Source organism: Cheilinus undulatus, linkage group 15 (assembly GCF_018320785.1).
Source record: "Cheilinus undulatus linkage group 15, ASM1832078v1, whole genome shotgun sequence".
NCBI lineage: Eukaryota > Metazoa > Chordata > Actinopteri > Labriformes > Labridae > Cheilinus > Cheilinus undulatus.
In genome coordinates this window covers 45,798,154-45,812,371 of record NC_054879.1, presented here as the reverse complement: position 1 = coordinate 45,812,371, position 14,218 = coordinate 45,798,154, and the positions used below count along the sequence as shown (strand labels likewise).

The 14,218-nt window shown below is 38.1% G+C and overlaps 1 protein-coding gene across 1 annotated transcript; it reads left to right on the top strand.

Annotated features, from left to right (window-relative positions):
- Nucleotides 1-390: 390 nt before the first annotated feature.
- Nucleotides 391-13,881, top strand: LOC121522240 (nicotinamide riboside kinase 2-like). The gene is made up of 2 exons (XM_041806392.1): nt 391-568; nt 13,487-13,881. The coding sequence occupies exons 1-2, from the start codon at nt 391-393 to the stop codon at nt 13,879-13,881; spliced, it is 573 nt and encodes a 190-aa protein (XP_041662326.1).
- The last annotated feature ends 337 nt before the right edge of the window (nt 13,882-14,218 follow it).

Here is a 14,218-nt window from a genome sequence, read left to right as displayed (position 1 = left end):
GAATTAATTGAGGGAAATGGATTCAGCGGTAATAGGCGCTGACAGCAGACTCTGGCAATTGTGATGGCAGTGATTGATGGCTGATGCACACACACGACTTATGACAAATAACGCTTCTTTTTGCTCCTAGTGTGTTTTAAGTCCTACTTGAGAGTTCATTAAAAATAAATACATGAAGTTAGAAGTAAATGAATTGATAAATGATTTTAAAAGAGATATTTTTTGTCTCATGTGCTGCAGCTCCTCTATCTCTGACCCGTATGAGCCAGGGAGCCCTATCACAGCTCCCATCACGCTCCTGTAGTCAGAGCCTTCTGACAGTGGCGTAATGCTGATCAGATAGCTGTGTGGAGTCATTGCTTACATGTGTCACAACCGCCGTCCATGATCATGTCAGAGTCACGCTGGGCGCCAGGGCCCCAGCTCAGGGCTCAGTGGACCTGGCTGGTTTCGCGGCTGACATTTCCCCAGCATGACCGGCGCTCTGGTGGAGCTTCCACCTCGTCGCAAAAACCCCCGGCTAATGCGGCTCTCCTGGGCCCCACAGCACAGCCCTGGCAGCTGGAACGTGGGGGCCACAGGTGCTGCCAGGCCCTGTTAGCTTTACAGTAGCTCCTGGTGAGTCACAAACAATCCCAGCGTGAGTGTGCTGTGATACCTCCGCTTATTAAAAGTCTAATGAAGAAACAAGGCTTCTGTGTGCATGATCATGGAGGAAACAGTGGAAAAACTTCTGCTCTTTTTGCAGCAGCATTTACTACAAGCATAAACACATCAAAGATTTATTTCTCCTGTTTTCAAATGGTGAAGATCAGCCAAATAACATACCCCTGTCTTTCTTCTTCTACTTGATAAACAGAGGTCTGTGCAAGGCGGTGGTTAAACCTGATTGATTTATTGGTTCTTCGGCCCTCGATGTGATTATCTTCTGACTCTGGGGATCAGCCAGCCTCCCAAACAGGACTGGGTCCTGCCACACACTCATGACAGCTGCATTTTTTCACTCAGGAGGTTGTCCTCTCTTACCTAAGCCACTTGTTACCACAGAGGAGTCGTGTAATTGTACCCAAAGGAACTTGTAAGCCTATATTGTGAGTGTTTCTCTTCAAAAGCCCGCTCCTTTGTGGCACTTTAAACTGTGAGCAGGAGCAGAGGGAGGGGGGGAGGAGGGCTGGTTGTGTGCTTTCTCTTTGTTAGAGGAGATATTGGATCAAGGTTTCATAAAGTAGAGCACCGTTTAGAATCACTTACGTCCTCTTGAGAACGTTTCTCTCTCTCATGGTGAATTTGCTGCACTTTCTGTGTTTATTGTTTCAATGCTTACTAGAATATCTCCGATGCAGGATGATGTTTAGTTTTGCCTCATAATAGTTCAGTCAAATCATTTTTAGGAATACATCAGCACTCAGAGCTGCGCATACCTGAGCGTTTTTAAAGTGGAGGTGAACATGCTGCTGAGAGAAGACAAGAGGAAAGGATCTATAAATGGCTCTGTCTACTTTGGTGTCTGCACCAGTGGTGTTGGAGAGGAGGAGGAGGAGGAGGAGGAAGGGGGGGGGTACTCACTGACCATTAGTGCGCTCAAGTGCAGTACATTCTATGGCCTGTCAACTCCTCTACTAATGTGTGAGGAAATAACTCTATTTCGCAAGCCAGTGAAAATCACCTGCTCTGACATGACTTAGAGTACACACTGTTCAGATTTCTTTCTTTCTTTCTTTGTCTGCGTGGAGGATTTGTTACAAAGCCACCTGATAATACAGTGAAGTTAACATGGTGTCATAGGTGTTTGTAATACTAGTAGGAAAATATGATGAAAGTAGGGCAGACTAAAGTTTAGTAAGAGGAGAAGAGAGCTGATTCTTAATTGATCCAAAGAGGGGAAATTCAGATGCAGCAACACAAAGATGAGAAAAAGCAGGTTAACGCATTTAAAGACTACATTAAGGCTGAATTCCAATTCTCCCCTTAGCCCTCAGTCTTAACTCTCAGTCTCAAAATGCACGTTCCCACAAAGTGCAAGGGCTGTCCTAGGGCTGGGAAATATATCAATTAACTCAATATATTGCGGCTTTTGCCATGTGGGATGTATAAAATGACTATATCGCGAACATTGAGTATAAATCATGTGGATAATGTTCCTGCCTCCAAATGAGCTTTTTTCCCCATGAAGTTTCTTGAATAAGACGCTCTAATGTCAGAAACTTGTCAGAAACTGTTTCAGCATTTATCAGCACTAGGGCTGGGCAATTAATCGAAAATTAGATTAAATCGTAATAGGTACAATATTTCTTTAACCTGAAATTTGTGTCAGAATACCAGTTTAAAATTTTTTTTGCAGCAGAGATTGTTATGCATTACATATCATGCTTTATTTTTGTAGTTTTTTCTTAATAAATACAAGAATGACACAGAAATGATCACTCCCTTTAATAAAACAATTCATATCCAATTCGTAATAGCAGTCAAAATAATCACAATTACAGCTTTTTTTCCCCAAAATTGTTCAATCCTGGTTTCGTCTTAAATTGTGTTGGTTATAATATAGAATAATTCAGTGCTTGTGTTTATTGGAAAATACATAGATGTGGAACTTGAGAATAATCGCAAATCAAATTGCAATCGCAATATTGGGGGAAAAATCACAATTAGGTTATTTTCTCAAATCGTTCAGCCATAATCAGCACAGAAACTAGACTAATGTAATCAAAGCTTTGAGCCTGAATGGTGGACTAGACTGCAGGGTTTTGGCCATCACCTGCATGCAGAATTGGTGAGTTTTGTGAAGGTTTGCTTCACCTTTAATGAGGAAAATAATCATTTTATAATCAGCAATAGTAAACATAACACAGAAAACGTTTCAGAACTGTCCATACACTGTAAAAGACGAAGTATTTCACGATTTATGTATGTTTGATGTATTAGTAAAAGATTGAAGTAAGTCCTTCAAAATAAAATAGTGTGCTAAACTGTTTATATTGATTTTTACTAGGGCTGAATGATTTGGGAATATAATCTCATTGCGATTTTTTTCTCTCAGTATTGCGATTTGATTAGCGATTATTCCTTAAGTTCTTCAACTTATGTATTTTCCAACAAACACAAGCAATAAATCAATCTATATTATAACCAACACAATTTTAGATCAAAAAAAGAGCTGAACATTTTTGAAAACATATCTAATTATGATGATTTTACTCATATGGCAAATTGGATATTAATTTTTAATAAAAAGAAAGGACAAAAATTAAGACAGTAGGACTGTTTGTAGGCTATTCATAAAAAATGGCACTTGAATGATTGCATACTTTGTAATGCATGACATTTCTGACATCTCTCATTTTTACACAAATTTTAAAATATTGCACCTTCTGCGATTTGATAATTGCAGCAGGCTATATTGCAATTTAGTCTAATTTTCTATTAATTGCCCAGCCTTAATTTTTTCCTTTCTGCATACTGCTTTGTAAAAATCCAATAAAATGATCTATTTTAATCACCACACTGTTGTTATTTAGGGCTGAATTGACCATTATACAGCCACTTACAGGAAATTTCAAAATATCGCCATATATATCGTGTATCAGGACATAGCAAAAATATATCAGGATATCATTTTTAGGCCATATCACCCAGCCCTAGGCTGTCCCAGTTCTCCCAATATTTGAGTTGAGGGGCAAGTTTGAGGGCTTTATCTCCCTCAATTTTGAGATGTTCCTGGAGCTCCCTTGGTATTCAGGGTTATCACTCAAAGAAAGATGGCGGTGAATGCTGGGAAGAAATCGAGCTACAAATAATAGAGATCTAAAAATTACAAAAACCACCCCAATGTCTTAGTTTAATGTTATCTTATGGATTATTTACCTTTTTGTAGCATAACATTTACTTTTATTTTTACAATCATAAGCTGGTAACCATGCCATCGCGGATGAAATACAACTGGTGTTTGGCATTAGCTAACAGCCGTGTTATACGGTGACTTTCAGCTGAATGTGTCCGTGGTTGTAGTGTTTATACATGTTATTTGGTTGAATATTAATGCATTCTCGTTCTTCTTCTTCTTCCTCTTCCTCTGAATTGACAGACTACAGAGTTTTGGCACATTACTGCCCTCTACAGTCTGAAATCATAACTGCTATTAAGGGATGTCCTATTTCTAAGTCCCCAGATGGCCCTTACACTTGGTTCTGAGGGGTGGGTTAAGACTGAGGGTTGAGCTTGAGGGTAAGATTGGGGGTTGGGATTCAAAATAGTGGAATTTTAAAATGTGATTATAAAGGGTGCAATCGATCGAGATTAACTGCAGAAATTATGAAATTAATTACAATTAAAGACGTATCTTTGACCAGTGTTGATTTGGCAGCAGTTTTTAATTTTAGTCCTAGTTTTCATCTTTAGACTAAATGCATTGACACAAACTTCAAGTTAGAGAAATATTACACCTTCTGCAGTTTGATAATTGCAGCAGGCCATGTTGTTTTTCAATCTTATTTCAATCAGTTGCCCAGCCCTAATCATAACAGGCTTTCAGGCAACTATTCCATAGAAACAATGGCTTTAAATGTAAGATTTGACTCTGATCAGGCTGATCCTCCTCTCACCTTTAACACTAGAACTGCCAATGGGTAAAATTTAGCCAAGGCTGTTCTTTGATGGTATTTTACTTGATGTGTTTATAGTTTTAAAGACTGTCGGTCTTTGACTTTTCCTAAAAGTTTGTTAAATAGCACCTGATGTCATAAAAGAAATCTTTGCCTAAACCTAAATCTTTTTAATGGACATTTATATCTAGAACCACCATGCCGGTCAAATTTACCCAATAAGAAAGCCTTGATTTTCTCACTGTTTTATTACACACCAGCAGTAAATAGATGGCGTAATGGAAATACCTTCTCTCTGTTGCAGCAATACCTAATCAGAAGTCACAGATCAACCATCAACATGGATACCAGAGGGAAAAAGACATTTACCATCGTTTGATGTCTTAAGGTAATCTCAGTGCTTTTAATGAAGGAGGAAGTTTCGGGATTAGCAATCAGTTCAAAGACGATTTTCTATGTGACGGATCATCTTCCAACAGTGATCTAGTTTTCTAACTGTAGTTAATAAGCTGTTCAATGTCAGAGGTCAACTAACGGTCCTCGATCAGTGCTATTTATGAAAATCAAGGCATTTTAATGACAGGTAAATCTGACCCGTTGGCTGTTTCAGGTATATAGAGATCCACGGCGGTTATTGTGTTAAATCTTTTGACGTTTGAATCAAAGATTCACTCAGAATCTTTACATTTGCTCAAAATGAGCAAAATTCTGTAAAGCAGACAGAAGAGTGTTTGGAAATAAGGTGTGCCTGTCTGAAGTTAGTATCAAAGTATCTTTATAGAAGCTTTTGTTTCCTTTTCTTCTTCTAAATGTGTTCTAATGTGACTATTACACGTTGCTTCCTTCATAGATTCACACACCTGTACGTATCTTTAGTGTATTACTGCCGTGTTGCTCTCCCGGTTCTGACATTTATTTTTATGGGAGAATGATTAGGGAGTTTGTGAAAAAGAAACACTGTAATTCTCCCCACGTCACGCCGATCCTCATGAACAATAATTTTCTTTAAGTAATGCTGAGTGCTATAGAACAAATGAGCCTCCCCGTGCCCGCGTGTCGCGCTGAGAGGCGCCGTGTGCTGCAGTGAGGTGTGTGTTGAGGGGTTAACCCCTGCTGTTCTTGTCTGTCCATACCCCCCCCCCCCCACAACACCCTCCTTCCACCACCAACCATCTCACCTCCACCCCCCGCCCAAGCCTCTTCCTCTCTCCGCTCCTCTCCTGCAAAGGGCCACCAATACAAACAGCATTATTTATGCTCGGCAAAACAGCACTTAATTACTCATGAACGGGGCGCACTGCTCCAGAGTCCGCCTCTCCCTGCCACCCACCAACAGCCATTAAACACTCCCTAAAAGCTCACTATTTGATATTAGTACACTTGAGCCTTTGAGGAGAAATGAAGAAATAAATAAATCCAGGAGTGATTTACATATGCACAGCAGCTGATATTTATACTCGCCAGCGCGTCCCTGAAGGGCTTGTCTTATTACCTCTGTCCTCCGGTCCTAGCACAGAGACCAGGAAGGCAGGCAGGTGATTAATTCTGTACTCACAAGGAGCCAACAACAGGGAGGAGGATTTCTATAGGGCTTTATGTCGAGAACACTCACTTTACTTTGTGTTTTCTTTGCTGTTTATTTCCATATCCAAGTTTATTGTCCCCTATTAGAGGGAGCTTACGTGTGATTAAGTGGCAATTTTGTGCAAAGTGCATGTTGTGTGATGGTTTTAAATGCATTGTTATATCTAGATGCGATTCATGCCTGAGGATTTACCTGCTCTCTGGAAATTATTGCATCTCGTCGTGTAGCTGCAGAGCATCACTGATGTCTTGTTGTGCAGCGATCATGAGCAGCTGTGATAAGCGGCTGACGTCTTTGTACACAAGTATGAGAAATCTTGGTGCATTCCTATCACACACAGCACAAATGTCACCGTTCTCGAGCTCTCAGAAATCTCCTACTGCATTTAAATAAACATAATAAAAAATGTGTAGTGTTAAATTTGAATGTAGCTAAACTGACTGTTCAGGAATCCTAAATAATGTTATCAAATATTATGCAACAATAATAAATGATTTTGCAGTACAATTAAAATCAGTGGAAATATGAAATTTTTTAATCAGTTTGATAAAAGTGCATTTTTCATACACACCATTTTTTGTGTGTGGTTTTTTTTTGTGCAATGTAACTTTTACCCATAAACCTCAAATTAAAAACTCGTACCTACATTTATAAAGGAAAAAAGTGAAAATGATATTTTACATCTTCAGTGTCAGAGGATTAAAATGAAAAATATCGTTTTATTTAAAAATTAAGTTCAGTGTAATTTCTTTAAAAAATAAGGAATATAATTATGTCAGGTGAAGCGCTATTTCCCTAAAATTAAGCAGCCCTAAATTGCACTCACTGTCTTCACTAAATGTAAACTGAACTGGTTTAAAAACTTGTTAGTCTCCACCTTGGTTAAGATTTAGAACACTTCTTCAGGCTGCATGAGCTGTGCAATAATACCATGGTGTTATTTTATTTTTTTCCCATTACACACTCATCTTTTTTTATTTTACCTTTTTTCAATGAGATTTCTTATTACCATTCTTTCTGGGGCTGAACGATTTGGGAAAATAATCTAATTGCGTATTTTTTCCCCTCAGTATTAGGATTTGATTAGCAGTTACTCCTTAAGTTCTTCATCTTGTGTATTTTCTGACAAACACAAGCAATAAATCATTCTATACTATAACCAACACTGTATAGGTTTAAGCAAGGGCTAAAAAAAAAATCTCATTGTGAAGATTGCATAATAAGTAATGCATGACATCTCTGCTGTCAAAAAAAAGTTTTAACTGGCATTTTTACTCAAATTTCAGGTCAAAGAAATATTGCATCTTCTTCAGCACCTTCTGCAACTGCAGCACACCAAATTGCGATTTTCTATTAATTGTCCAGCACTAATTCTCTCTGTTTCCTGTGAATCAACAATATGGATAGTAAAATATGAAGTGTAGCGTCATTTAACAAACAAACTCAAAATCAAACCAACTGCTGTGGCCCAGAGATAGTGGATCTAAAATGTCAATGTCCATGTAAAAATGTAGCTTCTTAGGTGTTTATTCACAAAGTTTTCTCACAAACAGTGGGCATTCTCCTAACTCATGCCTTCCCCGGTGCCCACCCATCCTATCCTATCTGCCCATAATATAGATGTCACCTTGTGCCAAACTACCAAATATATCAAAAGAAAAGCCCCAATCATCACAAAGTCACCACATCTAAACACACTGTAAAAATCCAGCTTGATGAATGTTGAACAGATATGTTATTACAACTGAACTCGTGAGCACAATACTATATGTTGAGTTTCTTATAGGGTCGACCGGCTGGCGCTGATTTCCTTAGTTTTAGGGGATCGGTGATCAGCCGATACTTACATATGAAACCGATCTTATCCACCGATCTTATCTACCTCTACCTACTAAAATGTGAAAAATGAAAGACTAAAGGAACTGATATGATTTAGTAGTTTGGACAGCAATGCTCTAAACTTTTCATTTGTATTTGAGAGAACTACCTCATGTGCAGTTAAAACAAGAAGTTTGTATTGTTTCACAGGTATTGTTCAATGTTTTTCATTAAAATAAGATTTGAACATTGAAGGTGTATGCTGTTAGTTATTAAAAAAAAGGTATCAGCCAAAAGTGGAATCGGCAGGTCAGACTTTTTAAAGATCGGCGATCAGTCAGAAAATTGCAATCGGTGCACCCCTAGTTTCTTACATTATGTAAGAATCATACCGAGTGAATACAGATTAATCTGGATGCTCATCTTTAATAGTTGCAACCGTTTTATTTGAGGCAGATAAAAATATTTTCATTGGAAAACACTTCTTCTGACATGACATTTTGAGCTTTAGCATGTCATTGGCTGTGAAACTTGTTACCTAACTATTTTAAGTTGGTCCCCAATATTCTCTTGTTTTATTTATGACATGCCATTAACCACATATTTATCCAGCAATCATTGATTGGAAATGTCTAGAAGGATCCACCCAACTGTAATCAGCTTGATAATAAGATATTTAGGGCCTTTTTGGGAGCTTGAACCTTGCAGTTAGGGCTTGGGTATGTTTTTCCCCCCATCTAACTCTATTTTGATGCCATTTTACTCACTTTTAACCCTTCCTACATTTGGAATACACCTCTTTATCATTAAAACTTAAGCTTACAGGTACACCTGTACATGCACACCTATAACGGCGATATATTTTTAATATTTTTATTTTATTTTATTTTATTTTATTATTTTAACCTTTACTGTTTTTATGCAAATTTTAATATTTCTTATTTCATAAATTCTTCCCTTTTCTGCTTTGTCTTTTATCTCTGTCTTTTCTTATCATTCATCTTTTTGATTGTTTTATAAACTACTTTTGTGTGCATTAGTCTCTAAACCTTTTTACCATTAAACCTTTTTGTCAGTCACTTTTGTACAATCCTGGAAAGCACTTTGAACTGCAATTGAATTTGTTTGAAAGGTGCTATATAAATAAAGTTTGATTGATAAAGTTTGATTGATATATGATGAGGCCCCAGGCATCAGCCTCCCTTTGCCTAATGCTCAGACGGTCTATGATGAGAGGAGTGTATCGTTACATCCGTACTTACAGTCACAAACATCATGAATTATTTCCACATCTGGCACCTCAAAAGCCGGCCAAACCTCCACGCTAGACCCTAATTAGCTAAAGCAGCAAAAACACGGCGCTGAACTTCGTCTTCATCTATTTACACGATCAGACTCAAACAGTTGAGCCATCAGCTGCTTGTTCTCTGTGTACTGCTTAAAATCCCTCCATCTAATTACTGCTTTAGTCCCACATCCCTGTGACATGGCAGTGATATATCATTATTTTTCCCCACAATTTGTTATATTCTTTGCGATATAATTGGATCAGATTAATTATTATGATGAATGGATTCCTGGGGTTTCTGTGTATAACCATTAATATAAGGGGGAGGTGTTGAAACCAAATACTTAAGCTTCACTGTCTGGGAAAAACCTCTTTAACATATTCATCAGAGATTTCTCAATCATACATCTCACAGTTTTATGTCTAAATTTGTTTCAAATTTTGAAGAAAGACACTTTATTGCATTTAGACAAGAAAAAACAAGAATTTGATGATGCTGAGTGGCACATAATTTAATTTATCTGTCTTAATTTAAAGTTAAATAAAAGCCGTTCTTCTTGGAGCTGTTTTTATTTTATTTTGAAAGTCAACAGCTCTTTATGTGCCAATGCAGACATAGCCAATCAGCTCCAACTTTACAGCATGATAGCTTATTAATTAGAAGTGAAACTGTTTTCCTAGGCCCTAAATCTATACCAAGGCTGCAATTTAGCTCTTCCAAAAAATACTGTCCAGTTGCGTCGGATGGACACTAGTCAATTCCCCGTGCATGGGAATGGCTCATTAACGGGCCGAGGCGAGCCGCGTGCGTTTGTATATGGCTGCCGGTGGTGGATGTGTAGAATGGATTTATGGTGTCACTCAGCCCTGGAGAACGACTAATGAGGGTGCGCAGGCTAGCAGCGTCCGAGTGGGGTAATTCCACCCACCATCCATCCAGCAGAGGGGGGTGGGAGGGAGGAGAGGGGGAAGGAAGGGAGGGAGGGAGGAGAGGGGGTTTGTGGAAGGAGGACACATCCCTCATTACGTGCGAGTGTCTCAGGAGCTTTCTTTAATATTTTAATAAATAACATCAGCCCAACAAGAAATTAATGAATAGTATCATTAATAATGAGCCCAAGCCTTGTAGTGATAGGACAGATATTAAATTGAACCACTGTGGGGAGATCTCCTGAGACTCTGGATTTTTCCAGCAGCAAACAAGGCCAGTGAATGAGGCAGCCGTCCCTCCGTGCCAACAGCTTTTACAACAGGTTGAAAGTAATAAAGGAGGATTTTCCCAGCGATAGAGTTAAGCCCCAGGAAATCTGCTCATGTAGATCGCTATGAAAGGCACAGCCAAATGTGATCCTTAATTAAACTTTAATCAAGATAATGCTGTTTGCAGGAGAAGTAGTTTAGAAAAGGTGTCCCCAGCCCCCTGTTTTTTTTCATCCAGTCAACCCCGCTGCTTCATATTGTAGCGGTCATAACCCCACTTATCTGCTTCTTAAACTTGTCTGTTTGCTTGTTTGTTTGTTTGTTCTCACTCGCAAAGCCTGGTACTCTTACTTTGTATGGTTTTGATTCAGGTTTACATTTGTCAGCTCCGTCTTTGTATGTTTGCTTTTACCAACAGATCAGGAGGAAAACAGAACTCATTTTGTAGCAGAATTAGAAATGTAAAGATATAATGTTAACATTTATCACATGAAGCTGTAGCCTCACCTCACCAACTAGGGCTGGGCAATTAATCGCAAATTAGATTAACCCTTAGAGCTCACGCCACACAGACCCTTGCCACAGGCACATCCCTTTGTAAACTGTTTGGTAACTTTTGAACCGTGCGTCATAGACACAAACTTGTTGTCTCCTGTGAAAGCTCTGTGTTGTGCCTTTCTACATATGTTCTTGGTGCATTTGTGGCTCTTACTGAACATTTTCTAGTGAACCCAGAACTTGGCTGACTTCCCCGGGTCTCTGAGGACAGCGTTGTTGTATACAACAAGAAGTGACACAGTTTATAAAAACATTGATAACGTTAATTTGCTATCCTCGATGTCTCCATAGCCCTTAAGGACGTTGTTCTAGCGAGCCCAGAACTTCGGTTACTTTTCTGGGTCTTTAAAGATTAAATCCACAACGTTAATGAACGTCTTTTGGTCCAATTTTAATCCATTTTCGATCATGCACTTTGACTTTCTTTGGTGGGTAGTGCCATATTTGTTGAGGGCAGTGTTTATTTGCAATGCATTGTGGGAGGGGCTGTCTTCCAATAGCAAGATGCTGCATCTCTACTGCTTAAAGGAATGGCACAAATGAATCTAACTGCAAAAAGCACATGGACTTTTTTATACATATGTAGACATTTTGAAAACCGCCACAGAATGTTTATTTTTTCACTGTTTTGTCCCCAAAAGATGGAGAAAAAAATCAGTTTATACAAGTCTGTATAGAGAAAATGCTTAGTCACTACTGTTTACTGTGTTATCAGTAAAAATCTTGAGTTTTAAATTGATTTGTTTTTATCTTTTGTCTTTAGAGTCCTATAACTTTTTCAAACATCAAGTGACATTACTGTAGTAGATACATTCTTAAAGCCCAGGTTGTCCTGAAAAAAAGGTGTTTAAAGCCTGACTGTGCACCACAGGGTTGTTTTACAAGCTTTTTAAGAAAAAAAGTCCAGACGAGACATGATGAGGAAAAAAAACTAGCTGCGAGCTGTAAGGGTTAAATTGCAATATGGCCTGCTGCGATTTACAAATCAATTACTTTTACTTGAAATGTGTCAAAATACTAGTTTAATAAATCATTTTTTGCTGAGATTTTATGCACATTATGCAAACATTCAAGTTTCATTTTTTATAATAGTTTACAAGAATCCCCTTTTTCATGTTTTATGTGTTTTTCTTCAAAAATGAGTAACATACAAATGATAATGTCCTTAAACAAAGCAAATGACATCACATTTGCAATACGAGCAAAAATAGTTGCTCATTCCAAATTAAACTGATGAAGCCTAGCATTACTTCACAAAAGTCATACCTCAGCTGGTAGCCAGCCTCGCCTCCTCCACTCCAGCTGCCCCCTTTATAATATATATATATATAAGACTAACCTAAAAATAATTGCATATTAACCTGTTAAGCCCTAGCCTCTTTTGTTAGGTTACTGCTAAAAATATACAGCCCATCTTTAAATGAGTATAACTCCATAACTACAAGTTCTATTTGAATGATCAAAGTACAGTAATTACGGTGACCCTTGAAGGCCAATAGGAATAAATATTTCAAAAGCGCAAAATATATTTCACAAAACACATATATATTTCATAGAACACAAATAAATTTCTGTGAAATTTGTGTTTTATAAAATTTATCTGTGTTTTGTGAAATTTTCTGTGTTTTGTGAAATACATTTTGAGCTTTTGAAATATTTAATCCTATTGGCCTTTAGGGCCACCGTAAATGAAGAGGGCACTTGAGAATGTGTTCAGAAGTGTAAATATGTGTATATATATTACTGGATCAGAGAGAATCAAGTTGGCAAATGAAAAATTTAATGTGGACTCTTTCATTTTCAGTCAGCTCTCAACATTTTACCATTTTAAACAGGAATGAGGGATTTCAAACTGAATTCACCCAAATTTGAGCTGGCTCACTGGGCTTCTCTGAGAAGTCAGAAATGAATCAAGCATAACATTCAACCACTGAAACTTGTTTTTCTCTGCAGGAATGCAAGTAAATAACTATAATTTGACATATTAATCAAGAAATATTAATGTGCTTTACTATTTTTTCTATAATAATTCTATTTTAGCATTAAAAATATCATTTGGGTTAAAGAGCTTCTACATATTGGTGTATTAACCATTGCAGAAAGATCAAAAATTATTTTGGTACTTACCAGTGCCGTTAATTTAGGGCAGCTGTGGCATGAACCTTACTTTGGTTAGGGTTAGGGTGGTCTGATAAATTTGTTAAGCACTGTATACCCTATCTCATAAAAATAATGCAGTTGAAGTCCAAAAATCTCCAGTAGGCCAAAGCACCACATTTTGACATTATCTCTTTCAACTTTCATGCTACTAGAGGGTTATCAGGACAAAATAAGAGAGATTTTAATAAAAATATATCCTGGCAAAATCGCCTCTTGTGCCATTTGAGCACAATTTGGCACAATTTGGCACTATCTCTGCCGTTTGAAAAATCTCAGGTATCAAACTTCAGGATGACTTCTTCAAGCTCCACGATCAGATTGAAGTTGGTGAAGATGGCTTTAAGCAGTACGATGTCATCAATGCTCTGGACATGGACGCCATGATGAGTACGATCTACGCATGGTTCGATAACCCGGTGAAGTTTGAAAAATCTCATGGCGTTAATAACACCCTGGACACTGAGATCATCCTAAAGTCTGACACGAAGGAGGAGCAGACTCACATCCTTATTGTGGAAGGCTTTCTGCTTTACACTTACGAACCTTTGATTGACGTGCTGAACCAACGTTACTTTATTTCCATCCCATATGAAGAATGCAAAAAGAGGAGGTGCTCTAGGAACTACACAGTGCCAGATCCATCCGGCCTGTTTGATGGCCCATATAATTGAAACACAAGAACATCAACTTTTATACTATTATAGGTGATCACTGCGTCATGGAGTTATTTTTCTCCCCTCAGATCACCCAGACCTCCATATAGTTCCCTTTCAGCGGAAGTCTTACAAAGGAACTAAAGTTTGACACCAAGAGGAGCAGATTTATTTCCAACGGCACGAAAAACAACAAAAAATAAAGTGCAGAAAACTAAAAGAAACTGTTGAAACAAATGGAAACTGCACAAACACGACTAGAATTTTCAGCAGAGGCTGGGCTTTCAAATGAGACCATGTTTGTGTCTGTAGTACCAGGAGCCATCCCATGGGGGGCAGAAGTGTCTGGCTATGA

Coding starts and splice junctions, on each gene's coding strand:
- LOC121522240 (XM_041806392.1), top strand. CDS start 391: ATGTCAGAGTCACGCTGGGCGCCAGGGCCCCAGCTCAGGGCTCAGTGG. Junction 569..13,486: donor ACAGCCCTGGCAGCTGGAAC/GTGGGGGCCACA, acceptor GAAAAATCTCAG/GTATCAAACTTCAGGATGAC.